The sequence below is a fragment of the Vipera ursinii genome, assembly GCF_947247035.1.
Source record: "Vipera ursinii genome assembly, chromosome: 11".
In the NCBI taxonomy this organism is placed as follows: Eukaryota; Metazoa; Chordata; class Lepidosauria; order Squamata; family Viperidae; genus Vipera; species Vipera ursinii.
Window position 1 is genome coordinate 13,195,158 of NC_139524.1, and position 15,698 is coordinate 13,210,855.

The window sequence follows — 15,698 nt, forward strand, 5'->3', positions numbered from 1 at the left end:
AGGATCCCTCCTCCTCCTCCTCCTCCTCTCCCCCCCCCCCCAGCCCGTCCAGCGGGTCTCTCTCTGGGCAGGAATGGCCGCCTCCGTCTAGGCAACCCGTAGAGTCAGCCTAAGTCATCGGGGTACTGAGTCAGATCGACCCAGGCTGGCCAGGTTTCAGACGAGAGCCCCAGATGCTGGGTTTAGGGATCTTGAGCAAAGCCCCCTCTGGAAATCCATCTCCTCCTCTTCCATCTTCTCGCCTGCCCCATCTCATCAGAGGCCATTAGTTTGCTTCTCGGGTCCAATCCAGCTGTTGCCCAGAAGTGGAGGCTATCAGCGTTCCTTGTCCAGGAGCTTGATAACAGCAAGGTGGATGAGACAACCAGTCTACTTTGGGGTCACTGACACTCCTTTAGGGAGCCCTGGGACAACCCTGGTTGATCTCAGAAAGCTATGCAGGACCTGGTTAACTCTTGGTGGGCCACTAAGAAACCCAAAACCCCCCCAGCAGAAAGCAGTGGCAAACCACTTCAGAACAGCTGCTCCGGAAACTGTGTACATCTGTCCATCGAGTCCCCAGGAGACAATCAAGCCAACAGAGATTTCCCATTATTTTTCCTAGATAAATAAATCAAATCAGCATCAGACGAGGTTTTTTTTATAAGACTTCAAAGTCATTTTGTTCCAATTCAAATGAAGAAATATGCATTGCTCCCACTGTCTATAAATGAAGATGTTTCATCGATATCCAAGGGTTGCCAACTTTTTAGATGCTGCTCTAGATGGGGAGGGACAGTGTTCCTGAAGTTAAAAATATCCTCTCTCTCCACCAGAGGGCTGTTCAGGCAGCTCAGGAATTCTGGGAGTTGAAGTCCACGAGTCATAAAAGAGCCATGGTTGCTTACTCCTGCAGATCACTGCAACATCCCCTGTGGTCAGGTAATCAAAATTCAGACCTTTTGGCGACCGATTCATATTTCTGATGGTTGCAGTGTCCCGGGGTGATGTGATCTTTTGCAACTTTCTGATAAGCAAAGTCAGAAGAGGGGTGGGGGGTTATTATATCATTTTATTATTTTTCCTCTGGTTGTCTTTTAATTTTTTTCATAGGGTGTCTTTCTATTGATGTAAGCCACCTTGAATCGCCATGTGCGAGGAGGCGGAATACAAATTTTCCAAATAAATAAAAATAAAAAGTCAAGTGGGGAAGCCAGATTCCCTTCATGACCATGTTACTAACTTAACAACGGTAGTGATTCACTTAACAGCTGTGGCCAGAAAGGTTGTAAAATGGAACAAAAACTCACTCAGCAGTGGTCTTGCCTTGCTTGTTAGAAATTTTGCGCTCAACTGTGGTTATAAGTCAAGGACTACCTGTGATAGGATTTCTGTACATGTCAAACCCTTCTTCAGGAAAAGACTAGCATGGTCCATGGAGGTTTGATTTTCTAAGAGGCTTTTGGGGCACTTCACTTGAGTAGCCATTGAGTATTTATTTATCTTTGTTTCCTTACCTGATCTTATAGGCTCCTTCTATTGAAAATAAACTGGAGTTTTGGGAGGGAGTGCAATAAAGGATCATTTGATTTGCAAATAAATGGACAAACCTTATGCTACCGCTTCCATTTGCATTTAACAATGTCATCAACATTTCCTGGTGACCTATTATTTCTATCCTCTCCCCATCCAGTTGTCATTCTGTCTTTCCTGCCCGTGAAAGGCCTAAGTGATTCTGATGCAAAAGGAAATCCTGTTTCAAAAGCCATTTCCACAGCCTTTTAATGCCAGCCAAGGTTAGCCTCAAAATTGAGTTTTTGTTCATTTTGTAGGGAGCCGGTGGCTGAGAACAGTGGCAATAGAGGCAATAGAGTACCTGGCTGAGGAATTCTGGGAGTTGAAGTCCACAAGTCATAAAAAAGGGTCAAGTTGAAGACCCCTGCTTCAGACCAGTGGGCAAACTGCCAAGTGGGTGGGCCTGAATTCTTGATTCCAGCACATGGAGACCAGACCTGCTTTGTTGTTGTTTTTTCCTTTACAGCCATGTGCCCCAAAGACAGCAGACAAAGATTTGAAGCTCAGTTCAACATTTCTCAGTAAACATGTACGTGCAACAGTTCTGTGGTGTTGTCATGGTGCTAAACATTTGTCTCTTGTGTTGTTGGCAATAAATGATATGTGAAGCGTGGGATCTGTACTGTTTAGGTCAGGCTGAGGTCAAACTTAAGTTAAAAACGTGTGTGGGAGGTATTTTTATATAGATAAAATCATGCTGCGATTGGAGAGCTAAGCCAAGCCAGATACAGCTGTTTTTACAGCATAGTTTTATGTGTACAAATCCAACACACAAAGATTTCCTGATGTGTTCGCATATAGTCACCTGCTGCTGTGGCACATGTTTGCATATGAGATTCTCCAGCATGGATTTCCCAACAAAGAATTCATGTATGTTGTTAGGCAGGCTTGCATGTGCAGCTACAGTCTCTCTTGTAGAGTCCTCTGAGATGCTGACTATGTTTGCACATTGCGGTCTCTTTCAGCAGGTGATCGATTGTCCAGAATTCCCCAGCAAGCATGATGCAGGTTTAGAAGAGGGAGGGTTTCCTATTATACAGCCATGGCTGCCATTTTGACTTTTTAAATTACCTCCCCAAAGATACCTGAACATTACTCTAATTACAGAACCCTGACTGTCCTCAAAGGGACAACCCTTTCCCCTCCAGTCTTCCCATGGGATTTAATTGAAGCATGGGAAGCCAGCAAAGCTGCAGACCTTTGAAGGGTATTTATGTAAGAAAAGATTAGACATTCACCCGTATCCCTTAGTTAAGACACAATACACAAAGAACTGAATTAAACAACTTTTTCTTTCATTACATTGGAGAAAAAAATGCATCTGAAGTAAGAAATAAAAGGTTTTTTTAAAAAAAATCTGCCTATTCTTGGGAGTTATGATAGGAAAACCTTTGCCTGCTCCAGCAATTCACTTTACCATTTTTATTTGTATTTTATATTACAGTTCAATGCATCTTCAGTTCAATGCATCTTCAAAGGACCAGGAGCTGGTGCCTCTTCTGCCGTCATCTCAGCAGTTGCAAAGAAGGAAGATAAACATTAATGTTTCCTTGTTTCATTTGTTAATGAAAGACCTCCTCATCGACTTGTAAATATTAGACTGTATCACTGTCTGGTATCGTTGTATCATCACCTTGGAATTCACAAACAAACGTTGATTTGATTAAAATGCAATGTTATTTCATCCACAAGGCGTCACAAATTTCCAGCGACCATACCTCCTTTGATAGAAAGCACGGTCCTTTATTTCAAAGAGCAGCCCCCTTTATTCCTTTGCTTTTACTCCTGAATTTTGCTTTGTAAAGCGAAGTCATAAACATGTTTTTTTTAAAAAAAAAATAATCCTTCCGATTTGCTCCCTTTTTAGATTTGTCTTTTATGGTGCTTTCCCCCCCCCACCCCAACCTAAAAACACATTCTGCAGCAAACCCAAACAGCAAGAATCCCCATTTTTCTCTTGCAATTGGGGCTGGGGTCTGCCGGCTCCCGCAACTCCCCACTCCCCTTTCAATTTTTCTCCTCCACCGGTGGAGAAGGAAAAAGAGAGAGAGAGAGAGAGAGAGAGAGAGAGAGAGAGAGAGAGAGAGAGAGAGAGCATTTTGGGGTCGAGAATGACACGACACAACCCGAGGCGACAGGTTTAAGCGCGGAGGGCTCCTCTTGATGATTATTATCTCTGCGAGCCCGAGGGGAGATGCGCGCGCAGCCGCTGCGCTTTTTCCGCCGGCGTGGGCGTAGGCGCGCAAAGGCACCCTCCGTCGCCCGTTGGCGTTCCGTCCGACGTCACGCCTGCGCAGACGCCTTCCCGGGGGCGGGTTGTGAGGCGAGAAAAGGAGCGCGCCTGCGCGGGCCGGAGGAGGAGGAGGAGGAGGAGGGCTGGCGATGGCGGCCGCGGGCGGCCTTGAGGCGGCTTTGGCAGCCGCCGCGGGCAACGAGAGCCCGGCCGGCGTGGCGGGGGTGCCGGCGCCCGCGCCCCCGGTGGTGGTGCAGCGCGAGCCGGTCTACAACTGGCAGGCCACGAAGCGGTCGCTGCGGGAGCGCTTCGCCTTCCTCTTCGCCAACGAGCTGCTGAGCGACGTGCGCTTCGTGGTGGGCAAAGGCGGGCCGCGGGCCGGCGGAGGGGCGCCCGGGCCGGGCCAGCAGCGCATCCCGGCCCACCGCTTCGTGCTGGCGGCGGGCAGCGCCGTCTTCGACGCCATGTTCAACGGCGGGATGGCCACCACCTCGGCCGAGATCGAGCTGCCCGACGTGGAGCCCTCCGCCTTCCTGGCCCTGCTCAGGTCCGAGGCTGAGGGGGTGGTGGTGCTTAAACGGGAGGGGGCGTGTGTTAACCCCAAGGGCAAGGGGGCCTTCCAACTTGGGCCTTTTTACGACTTGTGGACTTCAACTCCCAGAATTCCTCAGCCAGGCACGCTGGCTTAGGAATTCTGGGAGTTGAAGTCCACAAGTCATAAAAGGGCCAAGTTTGAAGACCCCTCCCTGCCTTAGGGCGTAATCTGATGGGGGTGGGGTGGGAGAGGAGCAGATCCTGAGTTTGGGGAGCCCGGGATCCACTGTGGTGCTGCTGGTGAGGATCAAACCACAAGCTCTGCTTTTTGGGCAGGGGTGTGTGTGTGTGTGTGAGAGAGAGAGAGAGTAATGGCGTGGGAGATTTGGGTCTGGGGACTTCAGTAAGATGTGATTTGGCTTTATGGTAGCGGTGATGGGGATAATGGCATACTTTATATAAAGATATATGCTGGTTGTGACCTTAATAAAGATCTGATTTGGCTTTGTTGGGGGTGGAATAACGGCGTGGTTTATATAGAGATATGTGCTGGTTTGTGACCATAATAAATATTTGACTTGGTTCTTTCGTGTGTTGGGGAGGTATACTGGCCAATGGCTGTAATAGAAATATGGAGACAGAAACTGTGGTGAAGATGCTGGCCTGAAACAGGGTTTTAATCCTGCCTTAAGGATGGAAACTTTCTGGATGACTTTGGGCTAATTCGTCTCCCTCAGCCCAACCCGCCTCATAGGATTGTTGAGGTGGGGAAAATAGGAGGCAAGTGAATTAAGTGCCACTTTGAGTTATGTATAAAAAACAATTTGTGGCCAGGAAGAGAGGTAATTTTAATAGAAGAGAATATATGTAGCTCAGAATTCGATTGTGATGTTCTTGAGGTTCTCTGTGATTGGATGTCTGTTACAGATGTTTTATTACCCAGCTAGGTAACATCATCAGTGCTGATTACCTATTGGGTAACGAAATATATGAAGCAAAGCGAGCACCAAGGACTCCAAAGGGTGAAATAATTAGAAAACCACTGCCTCTTAAGCCAGAGGTCCCTAACCTTTTGGGCACCAGGGACTGGTTAGCTGGAGAAAGGTTTGTGGTTTTGTGTGCTGCCTGCATCCAACGGATGGGGCTTTGCTTGTTTGTGCAGACAGACCCATTGCTGGCATGCCATGGCCTGGTACCGGTCCACAAACTAGGGGTTGGGGACCCCTGCTCTAAGTCATCCATTGTGCATTGGGTCATCACTATTCACACACACAAAAAAACACCACCCATTGCTTATTCTTTAAAAGGTGTTTGCCATGATGATAATGTGGATTATGCCTGTTGTCGGGATGAGTTTAAAAGATCCTCTTCAAGGTATACAAAAGGGAGATTTTTGAATGGCTATTTCCATTTGTTGGGCAAAATGCTGTCACATGTGGTTGTGTCCCTTGGTGAGATTGTGGGCCCACAGAAAGTAGGCTTGGCTGCTCATTCATTGTTGAATAATGTGGATTATTGGAGATTTGGGAAGTAAGAGACCTGGGGGTTTAAGATGCAAGTCAAAATATTTGAACTTGATAAGGTAGATAAGGGCATTTTGAACTGGACTTCTAGGAATGCAGTATCTCTTGCTGTGTTAGACCCGGAAGCAATCTCTTACTTTTTGAGTTAGGAAAGTGATTGGTTGCCTTTTTGCAGATATTAGTGGAAGGTTTGGTTTATATGTGTACTGCTTTGCGTTGTCAAATGAAAAGAAGCTACTAAGACAAAGTAGCACGAATAAGCATGTATCAAGTTAGTTTTCTTAAATTTATCTTCCTTGATTTTCTTTCTTTTTTTTTAGATTTTTATATTCAGATGAAGTTCAGATTGGTCCTGAAACTGTTATGACCACTCTCTATACAGCTAAGAAGTATGCTGTCCCTGCCCTGGAAGCTCATTGTGTGGAATTTCTCACTAAGCACCTTCGGGCAGATAATGCTTTCATGCTGCTTACTCAGGTAACAATCCAAGTGTCTTGTTGGAGAAGTGTGTTTCGTAACTTTTTTTTAACTGAATTCAAACCTCCAGGGCTAGGTGAGTTTCATCTTAGCACGCCAATTATCTCCTTGGGAAATCCTGAATAATGGGTCAGTTAGAAGAGGACCAGTATTGTCCCTTTCAAAACAAAACAAAAAGATAAAAGGAAGGAAATAAAAGATGGAGTTAAGAACCCATGGAAATACAGGCTTTTCTATTTGACATTATGATCATAATTTTGAAATAGGATAAAAACAATTTCTGTCTCCAGGGAAGTTGTGGATCAATTTGAAAATCAAATTTAGCTGCTTCTAGACGTTAAACTGGGCTTGGAGACTGATTATCAAATAATTTCTGGAACAAGATTGAAATATGATTGCAACTTGTATCCAGTTTTGTTAGACTTGTATATTCCAGAGTTGTCCTTAAGTGTAGTTAAGTACTGGAGAATTATTTATTTATTTTTTATTTATTTTAATTAAATTTTTATACCGCCCTTCTCCCGAAGGACTCAGGGCGGTGAACAGGGCATATCTTAAAACTACAAAAATACAAAAGTTAAAAAAGAATTAAATTATTGCCCACAATAAAAACAATAAAAAATATATATAAGTATTAAAACCCTAAGTAATTCCCCATCAGGCCAGGCCAGCTTGTTCAAATAAATGGGTCTTTAACCCGCGCCAAATAGGTTACATTGTTGGTCTTTTATTTCTTACTATGCAGTTCTTTCTTGAATTAAGAGCTAAATCTGGGAAGGTTTGGGGAAGGAACGTTTAATTAAAAATTCCTTGCAGCAAACTCCTTGAGTTTCCTTCAATTAAAATAACCATGACTTTTATTATTTAATGTTGAAATGTCACTTGCTGTGGGAGTGAGACGGGCGGTTTCTAAATTTGATAAGTAAAAAAAATGTTTTGTTACCTGTAAGCTGACAATAGCATAATTCTGGACAAATATTTTTGGACAGGCTCGTTTATTTGATGAACCCCAGTTGGCCAGTCTCTGTCTTGACACAATAGACAAAAGTACTATGGATGCAATAAGTGCAGAAGGCTTTACGGATATTGATATAGGTAAGTAGCTCCTAAACGTGAATGTGTTTACATTAGACTGGCAGTTTGTGGCCATCCAGATGGTGTTGATGTTCAGTTCCCATCAGTCCTGATCACTGACTGGAAGCGGAATCCCACAAGCATCTGAAGGGCACCAGATTCCGTGTTCCTTAAAAAAGAGCAGTTTTCACATATACCTCCCCTTAATAAAGAGATTTGCTAAGACGTTGCCTCTTGGCTTAGCAGGTTTGGTTTGCTGATCAGGCTTTGCAGCATTATCCTCTGCTGATTTTACAGTGCGTTTATCTGACTTTTATGTTTAAAGATTCTGTGTGAATTACTACTGGATGAATTTTTCAGTAAGGTGTGAATGGATTACAGCAACAGTATCAAACTAATTAAGTGCAGGGCGATTACTTTGATAATTAGAAGTAGTTTTATGCAGCGGCAGTTCTGATTCATTCTTCAGTATGTAGAAGCGGTTCACCAGTAGAAAATGATTCATGCGTTGTTTTCATCAGAGAAGAAGCAGCTGTCCAAAACTAGTTTAGCTGGAATGCGGCCCGAAGTCAGACTTACATGTCCTGCGGGAGTATTTGATCTGTGCAGAAGTGTGCAATAAACTTAAATCTTCTTCTTCAGACACATTGTGTGCGGTACTGGAAAGAGACACGCTCAGTATTCGAGAGAGCCGGCTCTTTGGGGCCGTTGTGCGTTGGGCTGAAGCTGAATGTCAGAGGCAGCAGTTACCAGTCACATCTGTCAATAAGCAGAAAGTACTTGGCAAAGCTCTCTCCTTAATCCGTTTTCCACTCATGACAATTGAAGAGTTTGCAGCAGGTAACTTTCTGATGAGCTTTGTCGTTGTAAAACTTACACCAAAGTTAAATAGAAAAGGGGCTGCTACAGGGGCAGAGCGGGCCAGGTTGTTCACCAAAGCACCAGAGGGAAGGACGAGAAACAATGGCTGGAAACTGATCAAAGAGAGAAGCAACCTGGAACTAAGGAGAAACTTCCTGACATTAAGGACAATCTACCAGTGAAACAGCTTGCCACCAGAAATTGTGGGTGCTCCATCACTGGAGATTTTTAAGAGGAGACTGGACATTCACCTGTCTTGAGACGGTGTAGGTTCTCTTGCTTGAGCAGGGGGCTGGACTAGAAGACCTCCAAGGTCCCTTCCAGCTCTATTCTATTCAAAAACCTGTTAACGCTTCTATCTTGTGCACTTACTGGAAAGGACCTGTTTTATCTCTTATTTCTCAGGCAGTGTATTCACCAATACATTTAAAAAGCAAGGCGAAAGTGCACCATGTTTTGACTCCTCAAACTGTTCAGAAGTCTAGCAATTTTGTGACAACGGTGCAGTGAAATCCCAAATAAGCATGGGACCTTATTCAGAGATGAACATATTCAGCATCCTTTGGGTAGGGTTCCACTTGTAGCACTTAGTGATGCCACGTGGGAAGAGTTGGCCACATACCAAAAATAAACCCGATGATTTCACGTAAAATGTTAACGTTCATTTGAAATGCTTGCCCCACTAAGAACAGTGATTTGTGTATGACCATACTTATTTGATCTTGTGTGGTGTTGTAAAACCATATAATTGTGCATATGTCGAACATTGTGGCCGTATACAACTCTGCTTTGCATTTGACATTCTAACTTGATATGTTTTGCTTTAAATCATACAAATCTAAATCTATATATTTGGGCCCATTTAATTTCCTTGATTGCCGACAGAGTAAAAAATCTTTTAATTCTTGCTGGTGGAAAACTTGGCAACATGTACATTTAATTAATGGGACAATGGGAAAAAATTAATTGCTGTTTAATAGCTTTTAACCCTCGTGTATGAATTCTGTTAGGTTAGCTTTTTGTGAATAACCAGCCTATTACTTAAAATAGTATTTAGGCAAGGCACTACTTTACATATATGTACATATTCCTTACAGTTTTAGAAAACTTCAGAGCTTATGTTGTCAGGCAGCGTAAACCACAAACTCTGTCTGAATACCAGCCTCTTTTTTTCTTGTCAGATTTCTTAGAAAGATTGTATGTTTTTTTTTCCTCTTGCAAGGCCAGATACTGCTGTTAACAGCTATAATCTAGGAGCGGAATAAATGTATAAAAAGACTTATCTCTGTAAGATGTTCAGCTCAGTTGCACTCCTTCCTTTTTTTTTCCCCCCGAGGTCCTGCTCAGTCTGGAATTTTGTCGGACCGGGAAGTAGTAAATCTCTTTCTGCATTTTACTGTCAACCCTAAACCTAGAGTTGACTATATTGACCGACCAAGATGCTGCCTTAGAGGGAAGGAATGCAGCATAAACAGATTCCAACAAGTGGAGAGTCGCTGGGGTTACAGTGGAACAAGTGACCGGATCAGGTAAGGGTCCTGTGTTTTCAGGAATACGACAACCATAGTGCTTTGACTGGAGACGTTTCCAAAATATTACACAGCAAGAAAAGTAGTGTCTAGCCAGAAAGCAAATATATTAATTTTCTCTCTTACAATTGATGGATCCTGTGATGGCCCACTAAATACTTTTAATAAAAGCAATAAAATATTGTTCAGAGTAGCACTTAAAAAGACTACATACCTATCAAACAGCAGAGGACCAGTAAAATAAGGTGAGTGTGCAGATTGGAGAAGCTTTGAATTTAGCAAAAAAATCTTTTAACCTTCATCTATGATGCACCAAAGGAGGAAGCATGTCAGAAAGATGTTTTGTTTTGTTTTTTTGGCAGAAATCAGAAGTCTTAAGAATGAAGGGTAGGCCAGTCTATCTAAAGAATTAGCATCGGATGAGTCTTTAGCTGCCCTGTGTTGGGCTGTGGAATGGAGGGATTCTCTCTTGACTTGTAATAAGATTGGCAAAACTTCCCCTGGAAAATAGTACTCTGGTTGATAAAATGTGTCCATACATTTGCAACTGAAATGAGCTATCGGCAAATAGTAATAATAATTTAAAAAGTCTAGTTTGGTGAAATGGCAGGTTCAGGTAATAGTCTGTTTCTCTCTCTCTCTCTTAAGGTTCACAGTTAATAGAAGAATTTCAATTGTGGGATTTGGATTATATGGTTCAATTCACGGTCCCACTGATTATCAAGTTAATATACAGGTACACTTGTTTTTCAAGTTTATAATAAGTGACTTGTTGAACTGAAATCAGGGATATTCTACTAATGTGAAATCCTTGGTGCTCTCTGAGCTTGGCTGTTTGCTTGCAGACATTTCATTACCTAGCTAGGTAGCACGATCAGTGCATTAATATTCTATCAATGTTGCATCACTTAGGATGGCTTGCTTTAATTTAAGAGGAAACAGGGAAAAGATCTCTGTTTCAAATGTTGTTACACAATTATTTTAGTAGGAGATAAATGGAAATATTAGTATTACTTTTAAAAAGTAGGCGGGTGTTCCAAAAATGCATTTTGTAAGCATGGAGGTATACAAATGCTTCATTGTCACAGTTCTATCCCTGAATGAGCTATTCAGTATTGGAAGGATCTGACTTCGAAACAGATTCATTTTTGACATTTTCCATGCTTTAATCAAAGAATTCACATACAATGCTTTACAACCTAATTGAGTACATTTAAATTCATGGATGATTTAAAATTCAACTGTGCCATCTGGAGATGAACCTGTTTCAGAAGCATAGCTTCTTTAAGTGTAAATGATCAACTTGTAGTTGCTTTCCAGCCAAGGAATAAGGGTGTTGAATATTTTGGTTTTCATTTCGGTCTGTGATAGAAATAAAGTTGTTTGCTTAAATTAATTAGTGCATTATGCCCATAATTATGTTATGTTAACAGGTTTCAAAATCTCTTATTAGAAGCAATATGCCACTCTATTTTAATTAAATCACACCTCACATTCACTTGAGAATATGTCACCCAGGATGATGCAAATAACATGATACACATTTGAGTTGTTTTAATCTACCACTGTGTATGAAATAGCATGCAAAGAATTGAATCAGCAGCTGCCATTAAAAGCAATCAAACAGCATGTGATCAGAATGAAGAGAATTCTGTCCTGTGTATAGTGTCTCCTTGGTTGCTGTTTGGGGTGGAGATAGCTAGAGAATTTCTAAAGTGGTTAGTAAACATTAGGAGCTGTGCCCAGAAATAGTAAACGGTTGGCATAAAGGCAGGAGTGAGGGTGGTGGTTAATATTCCTTCTATTCAACATCTGTATTTTTCTGTTTTATTTTTTTTGGCAACAGTACAAAACTAGCGTGCTATTACTTGAAATCAGCCAAGGTGTTGCCAAATCAAGAGCTGATATCATTCTTCCAATATTGGTTAGGAGCAGATGTCCCCACCAATTTATTCCTTGATGCCTGCTTAGCTGCCTGCCATTTTAAAATGTTATTGGTAAAAGTGAAACTTACACGTTACAAATTATTAGCTTCAAGTGATAATATTTACTTTTGTAGAATGCTACTGCGAATCCATAAGGCTCCAGAGGCAGCTCAGATGAACCCATTCGTTCTCAAGAATTAGGAGTGCCTGCTTTGTAAGCAAGCGCATTAATCACAAATTCCAATTAAAGGTCCCATTTCACCATTGTTGACTTGTGAAAAGCTTTGTTTGTTAGAGCCTCAGGCTAAGGTTTGGATCTGGAACCGGACAAGATAAACAGATTTCAATAGCAGCGTTCTGGCTGTGCTTTGCTTAAGCTTAGAAAATAATGTTCTTGCAAGAAAACAAAAAAATCTTCCATCCCTTTCTTCCTACAGATAATTGAATATGAGAAAAATCAGACGCTAGGACAAAATGACACTGGATTTAGCTGTGATGGAACGGCCAGCACCTTCAGAGTTATGTTCAAAGAACCAATAGAGATTTTGCCGACCGTGTGTTACACTGCTTGTGCAACCTTGAAAGTAAGACACTTTTTGAAATTGTGGAAACGGGAACTATAAAGCCGTGAACAAGTGATACGAAGATGCAAGGCGTCTTCGACTTACGACAGTTCATTTAGTGACCGAAGTTACGATGGCCCTGAAATGGCATTTGGATTGTTTGACCGTTTTTGCGGCATCCCCCCCCCCCCGGTCACATGATCAAAATTCAGAGGCTTGGCAAGTGACTTTATTTATAACGGTTGCAGTGTCCCAGGGTAACGCGGTTACCTTTTGTGACCTTTTGACAAGGGGGAAGCCCGATTCGTTTAATGACCATGTTCCTAACTTAACTGCAGTGATTCATTTAACAACTGTGTCCAGAAAGATCATTGAACAGGGCAAAGCTCACTGCCTCACTTAGCAGCAGAAATTTTGGGCTCAGTTGTGTGCTCAGTATGAGGATTACCTGTATATTTCTAATAATAATAATAATAACAATCCAGGAAATACTTCTTTAAAACCAAGTTCTGGTTGCTATAGCAGATGTCCTGCAAAATCATAATGCTTTGCTTTGAATTTCTCATAGCCTAGTGAAGTTTACATATTCCCAGGTATGAAAGGAAAACATAGAAGAATAGAATAGAATAGAATAGAATAGAATAGAATAGAATAGAATAGAATAGAATAGAATAGAATAGAATAGAATAGAATAGAATAGAATAGAATAGAATAGAATAGAATAGAATAGAATAGAATAGAATAGAATAGAATAGAATAGAATAGAATAGAATAGAATGGAATAGAATAGAATAGGGCCTTGGAGGTCTTCTAGTCCAGCCCCCTGTTCAAGCAGGAGAACCTATACCATCTCAGACAGGTGACTCTCTTCTTAAAAATCTCCAGTGATGGGAGTGCCCACGATTTCTGGAGGGAACTTCTGTTCCACTGGTTGATTGTCCTCACTGTCAGGAATTTTCTCCTTAATTCCAGGTTGCTTCTCTCCTAGATCAGTTTCCAACCACTGTTTCTCATCCTTCCCTCTAGTGCACAACCTGGCCCCCTCTGCCTTGTGGCAGCCCCTCAGATACTGGAACACTGCTATCATGTCTCCCCTATTTCTTCTTTTCTTTAGACTAGCCAAACCCAAGTTCCGCAGCCGTTCTTTGTATATTTTAGCCTCCAGGCCTTTGATCATCTTAATTGCTCTTCTCTGAATTTTTTTTCCAAATTCTCAACATCTTTTTTTGTGATACGGTGACCAAAATTGCAGTATTCCAGTTGTGGTCTCCATAAAGCGGTAATAGTCCTTCGCATGATCTTGATTCTATGGAGCCAGAATAATGAAGTTTAATGAAGAGAAGGGTGAGTAGTGACATGATAGCAGTGTTCCAATATCTCAGGGGCTACCACAGCGAAGAGGGAGTCAAGCTATTCTCCAAAGCACCAGAAGGCAGGACAAGAAGCAACGGTTGGAAACTAGTCAAGGAGAGAAGCAACCTAGAACTAAGGAGAAACTTCCTGACAGTTAGAACAATTAACCAGTGGAACAACCTGCCTCCAGAAGTGGTGAATGCTCCAACACTGGAGGTTTTTAAGAAGAGACTGGACAGCCATTTGCCTGAAATGGTATAAGGTTTCCTGCCTGAGCAGGGGGTTGGACTAGATGACCTCCAAGGTCCCTTCCAACTTTATTATTATTATATTATATTAATAATGAATTTCTGTTTCTGCTTAGGGCCCTGATTCTCATTACGGCACCAAAGGTTTGAAGAAAGTGATCCACGAATCTCCAACTTCAAGCAAAACCTGCTTTTTCTTTTTTAGCTCACCGGGTAACAACAACGGAACGTCAATAGAAGATGGACAAATACCAGAAATTATATTTTATACGTAACTTCAGAAACATGAGATGGAGAAAAAAAAAAGAGATTTGCTTTGAACACAAACAGAAGGGAAACATGAAATACTGTGAAATTTTGTAAATACATAATCTCAGATGTGTTATAAAACTGAAATATTGTACATGGAGGGTATCAAGCACTAGTATTCTATACCTACAATGATGATACACAGCCAGACTTTCTTGAACTAAAAAAAACACTTACCTGTACATAAATATTTAACATGATCATTTAAAATGTGCTAACCATAATCTGAAAGCTGGGAAAGAGCATTTCCCCCCCCTGCAATTGCGGCAGATAACATATCTGTGGGTATTGTGATTGTGCTCCTGTACAGTGCAACACATTGAACTGAATTGTCATTCTTAAAACTAACCATGAATTAGAGTTAAGGGTGATACAAATTCATCTGTAATAGTACTGAATACATGTATATAAACTTAACTAGTTTTGTTGTGTCCTGGAAAAAATGTTACCCAGAAGTCAGTTGTATGAAGCTATTCTTTAACTATAAAGTGAAGTGTGGATGAAATGAAGTATCTTTTTGAATACTTACAGAGATCTTGAATATTTTTGGTTTGTAAGGAAACAGTCTTTAGTGTGGTAAATGGAAGTTTTTCGCAGCATGCAGAAAGCAGTTTTTAAGGAAATTGGGCAAATGTCAGAGAACTATGTATTAATATTGGATACTCAAACCTTGGTTTTCTCAAATGGCAAATTGTTGGAGGAGATGGATGATAATGTAATTTATGCATGCCTACTCAGAATTAAATTTCAGTAAGACCTCTCTTGGGGTACTAGAGGATTGTTTCCTGCTAATTGGCATAATTATGGCTCAAATTTTGCTTTAAACCTCTTACCAGTTCATGCAGTCTTAAACCCTTAAGTCTCAATTTCTGTCTGAAAAATATTACAGAATAAAGTTAATTTTGCTGAGGGTTTTCTGCCAGATGGCATGTAAAGTTATTTGAAAATTCTGAAAAATACTTGGAAGAGGTGAAATTGAAAAGCATATTTGCTATAATAGATGATGCTTGGAGTCAAATTACTCAAGTGCAAACCCTCATCCCTAATCACTGATGAGGTTACCTAGTTAGGGTAGTGAAACGTCTGCAAGAAAACAAGCAAACTCAGAGAGCACCAAAGTTCCCTCATCCTTAATGCTATCAATTTGGGTTCTAACCATCTTGTAGAAGCTTTTGGCTGTGATTGCAGTGATCTTAATCCCGCCTGTAGTAATATAATCTTGGTTTCTGATTCTAGATCTGTTTATGTGGCAAGTGATGTAACTAGATTCAGAAGCACAACAATATACCACTGAAAAAACAATAAAAATAAGATAGAATCAATAACCTAAGCCCCGGGATACCTATGGATGTATTGAAATTCCAGCTGCAGACTTCCCCAAATACAAAGGATGTAAAGCAACAATGTGTGTTGGATTAAATCTTTCATTGGCTAGCAATGATAGGCATTGTGGTCTTAACACAAAGGGACATTCTTGCGGAAGGCTACTTAAAACATGAATAATTGAATGGGCAA

The 15,698-nt window shown here is 41.4% G+C and overlaps 1 protein-coding gene and 1 long non-coding RNA gene across 5 annotated transcripts in view; both read left to right on the top strand.

Annotated features, from left to right (window-relative positions):
- LOC310645575 overlaps nt 1–3,198 on the top strand; it is a 590,514-nt gene extending 587,316 nt beyond the window's left edge. For 2 of the 4 annotated variants that reach the window (XR_014493528.1, XR_014493529.1), the window contains exons 2-4: nt 816–1,775; nt 2,021–2,083; nt 2,999–3,198. This is a non-coding gene — a long non-coding RNA (uncharacterized lncRNA). Of the gene's footprint in view, nt 1–741; nt 1,776–2,020; nt 2,084–2,998 lie in introns of those variants that run through there. The other 2 variants (XR_014493530.1, XR_014493531.1) reach the window with 2 other exon arrangements.
- Nucleotides 3,199–3,916: 718 nt separating this feature from the next.
- BTBD1 (BTB domain containing 1) lies at nt 3,917–15,097 on the top strand. The gene is made up of 8 exons (XM_083370997.1): nt 3,917–4,334; nt 6,165–6,321; nt 7,311–7,416; nt 8,038–8,235; nt 9,593–9,785; nt 10,434–10,521; nt 12,148–12,294; nt 13,991–15,097. Exons 1-8 carry the CDS (start codon nt 3,937–3,939, stop codon nt 14,147–14,149), a joined length of 1,446 nt encoding a protein of 481 aa, XP_083227123.1. The 5' UTR covers nt 3,917–3,936; the 3' UTR covers nt 14,150–15,097.
- The last annotated feature ends 601 nt before the right edge of the window (nt 15,098–15,698 follow it).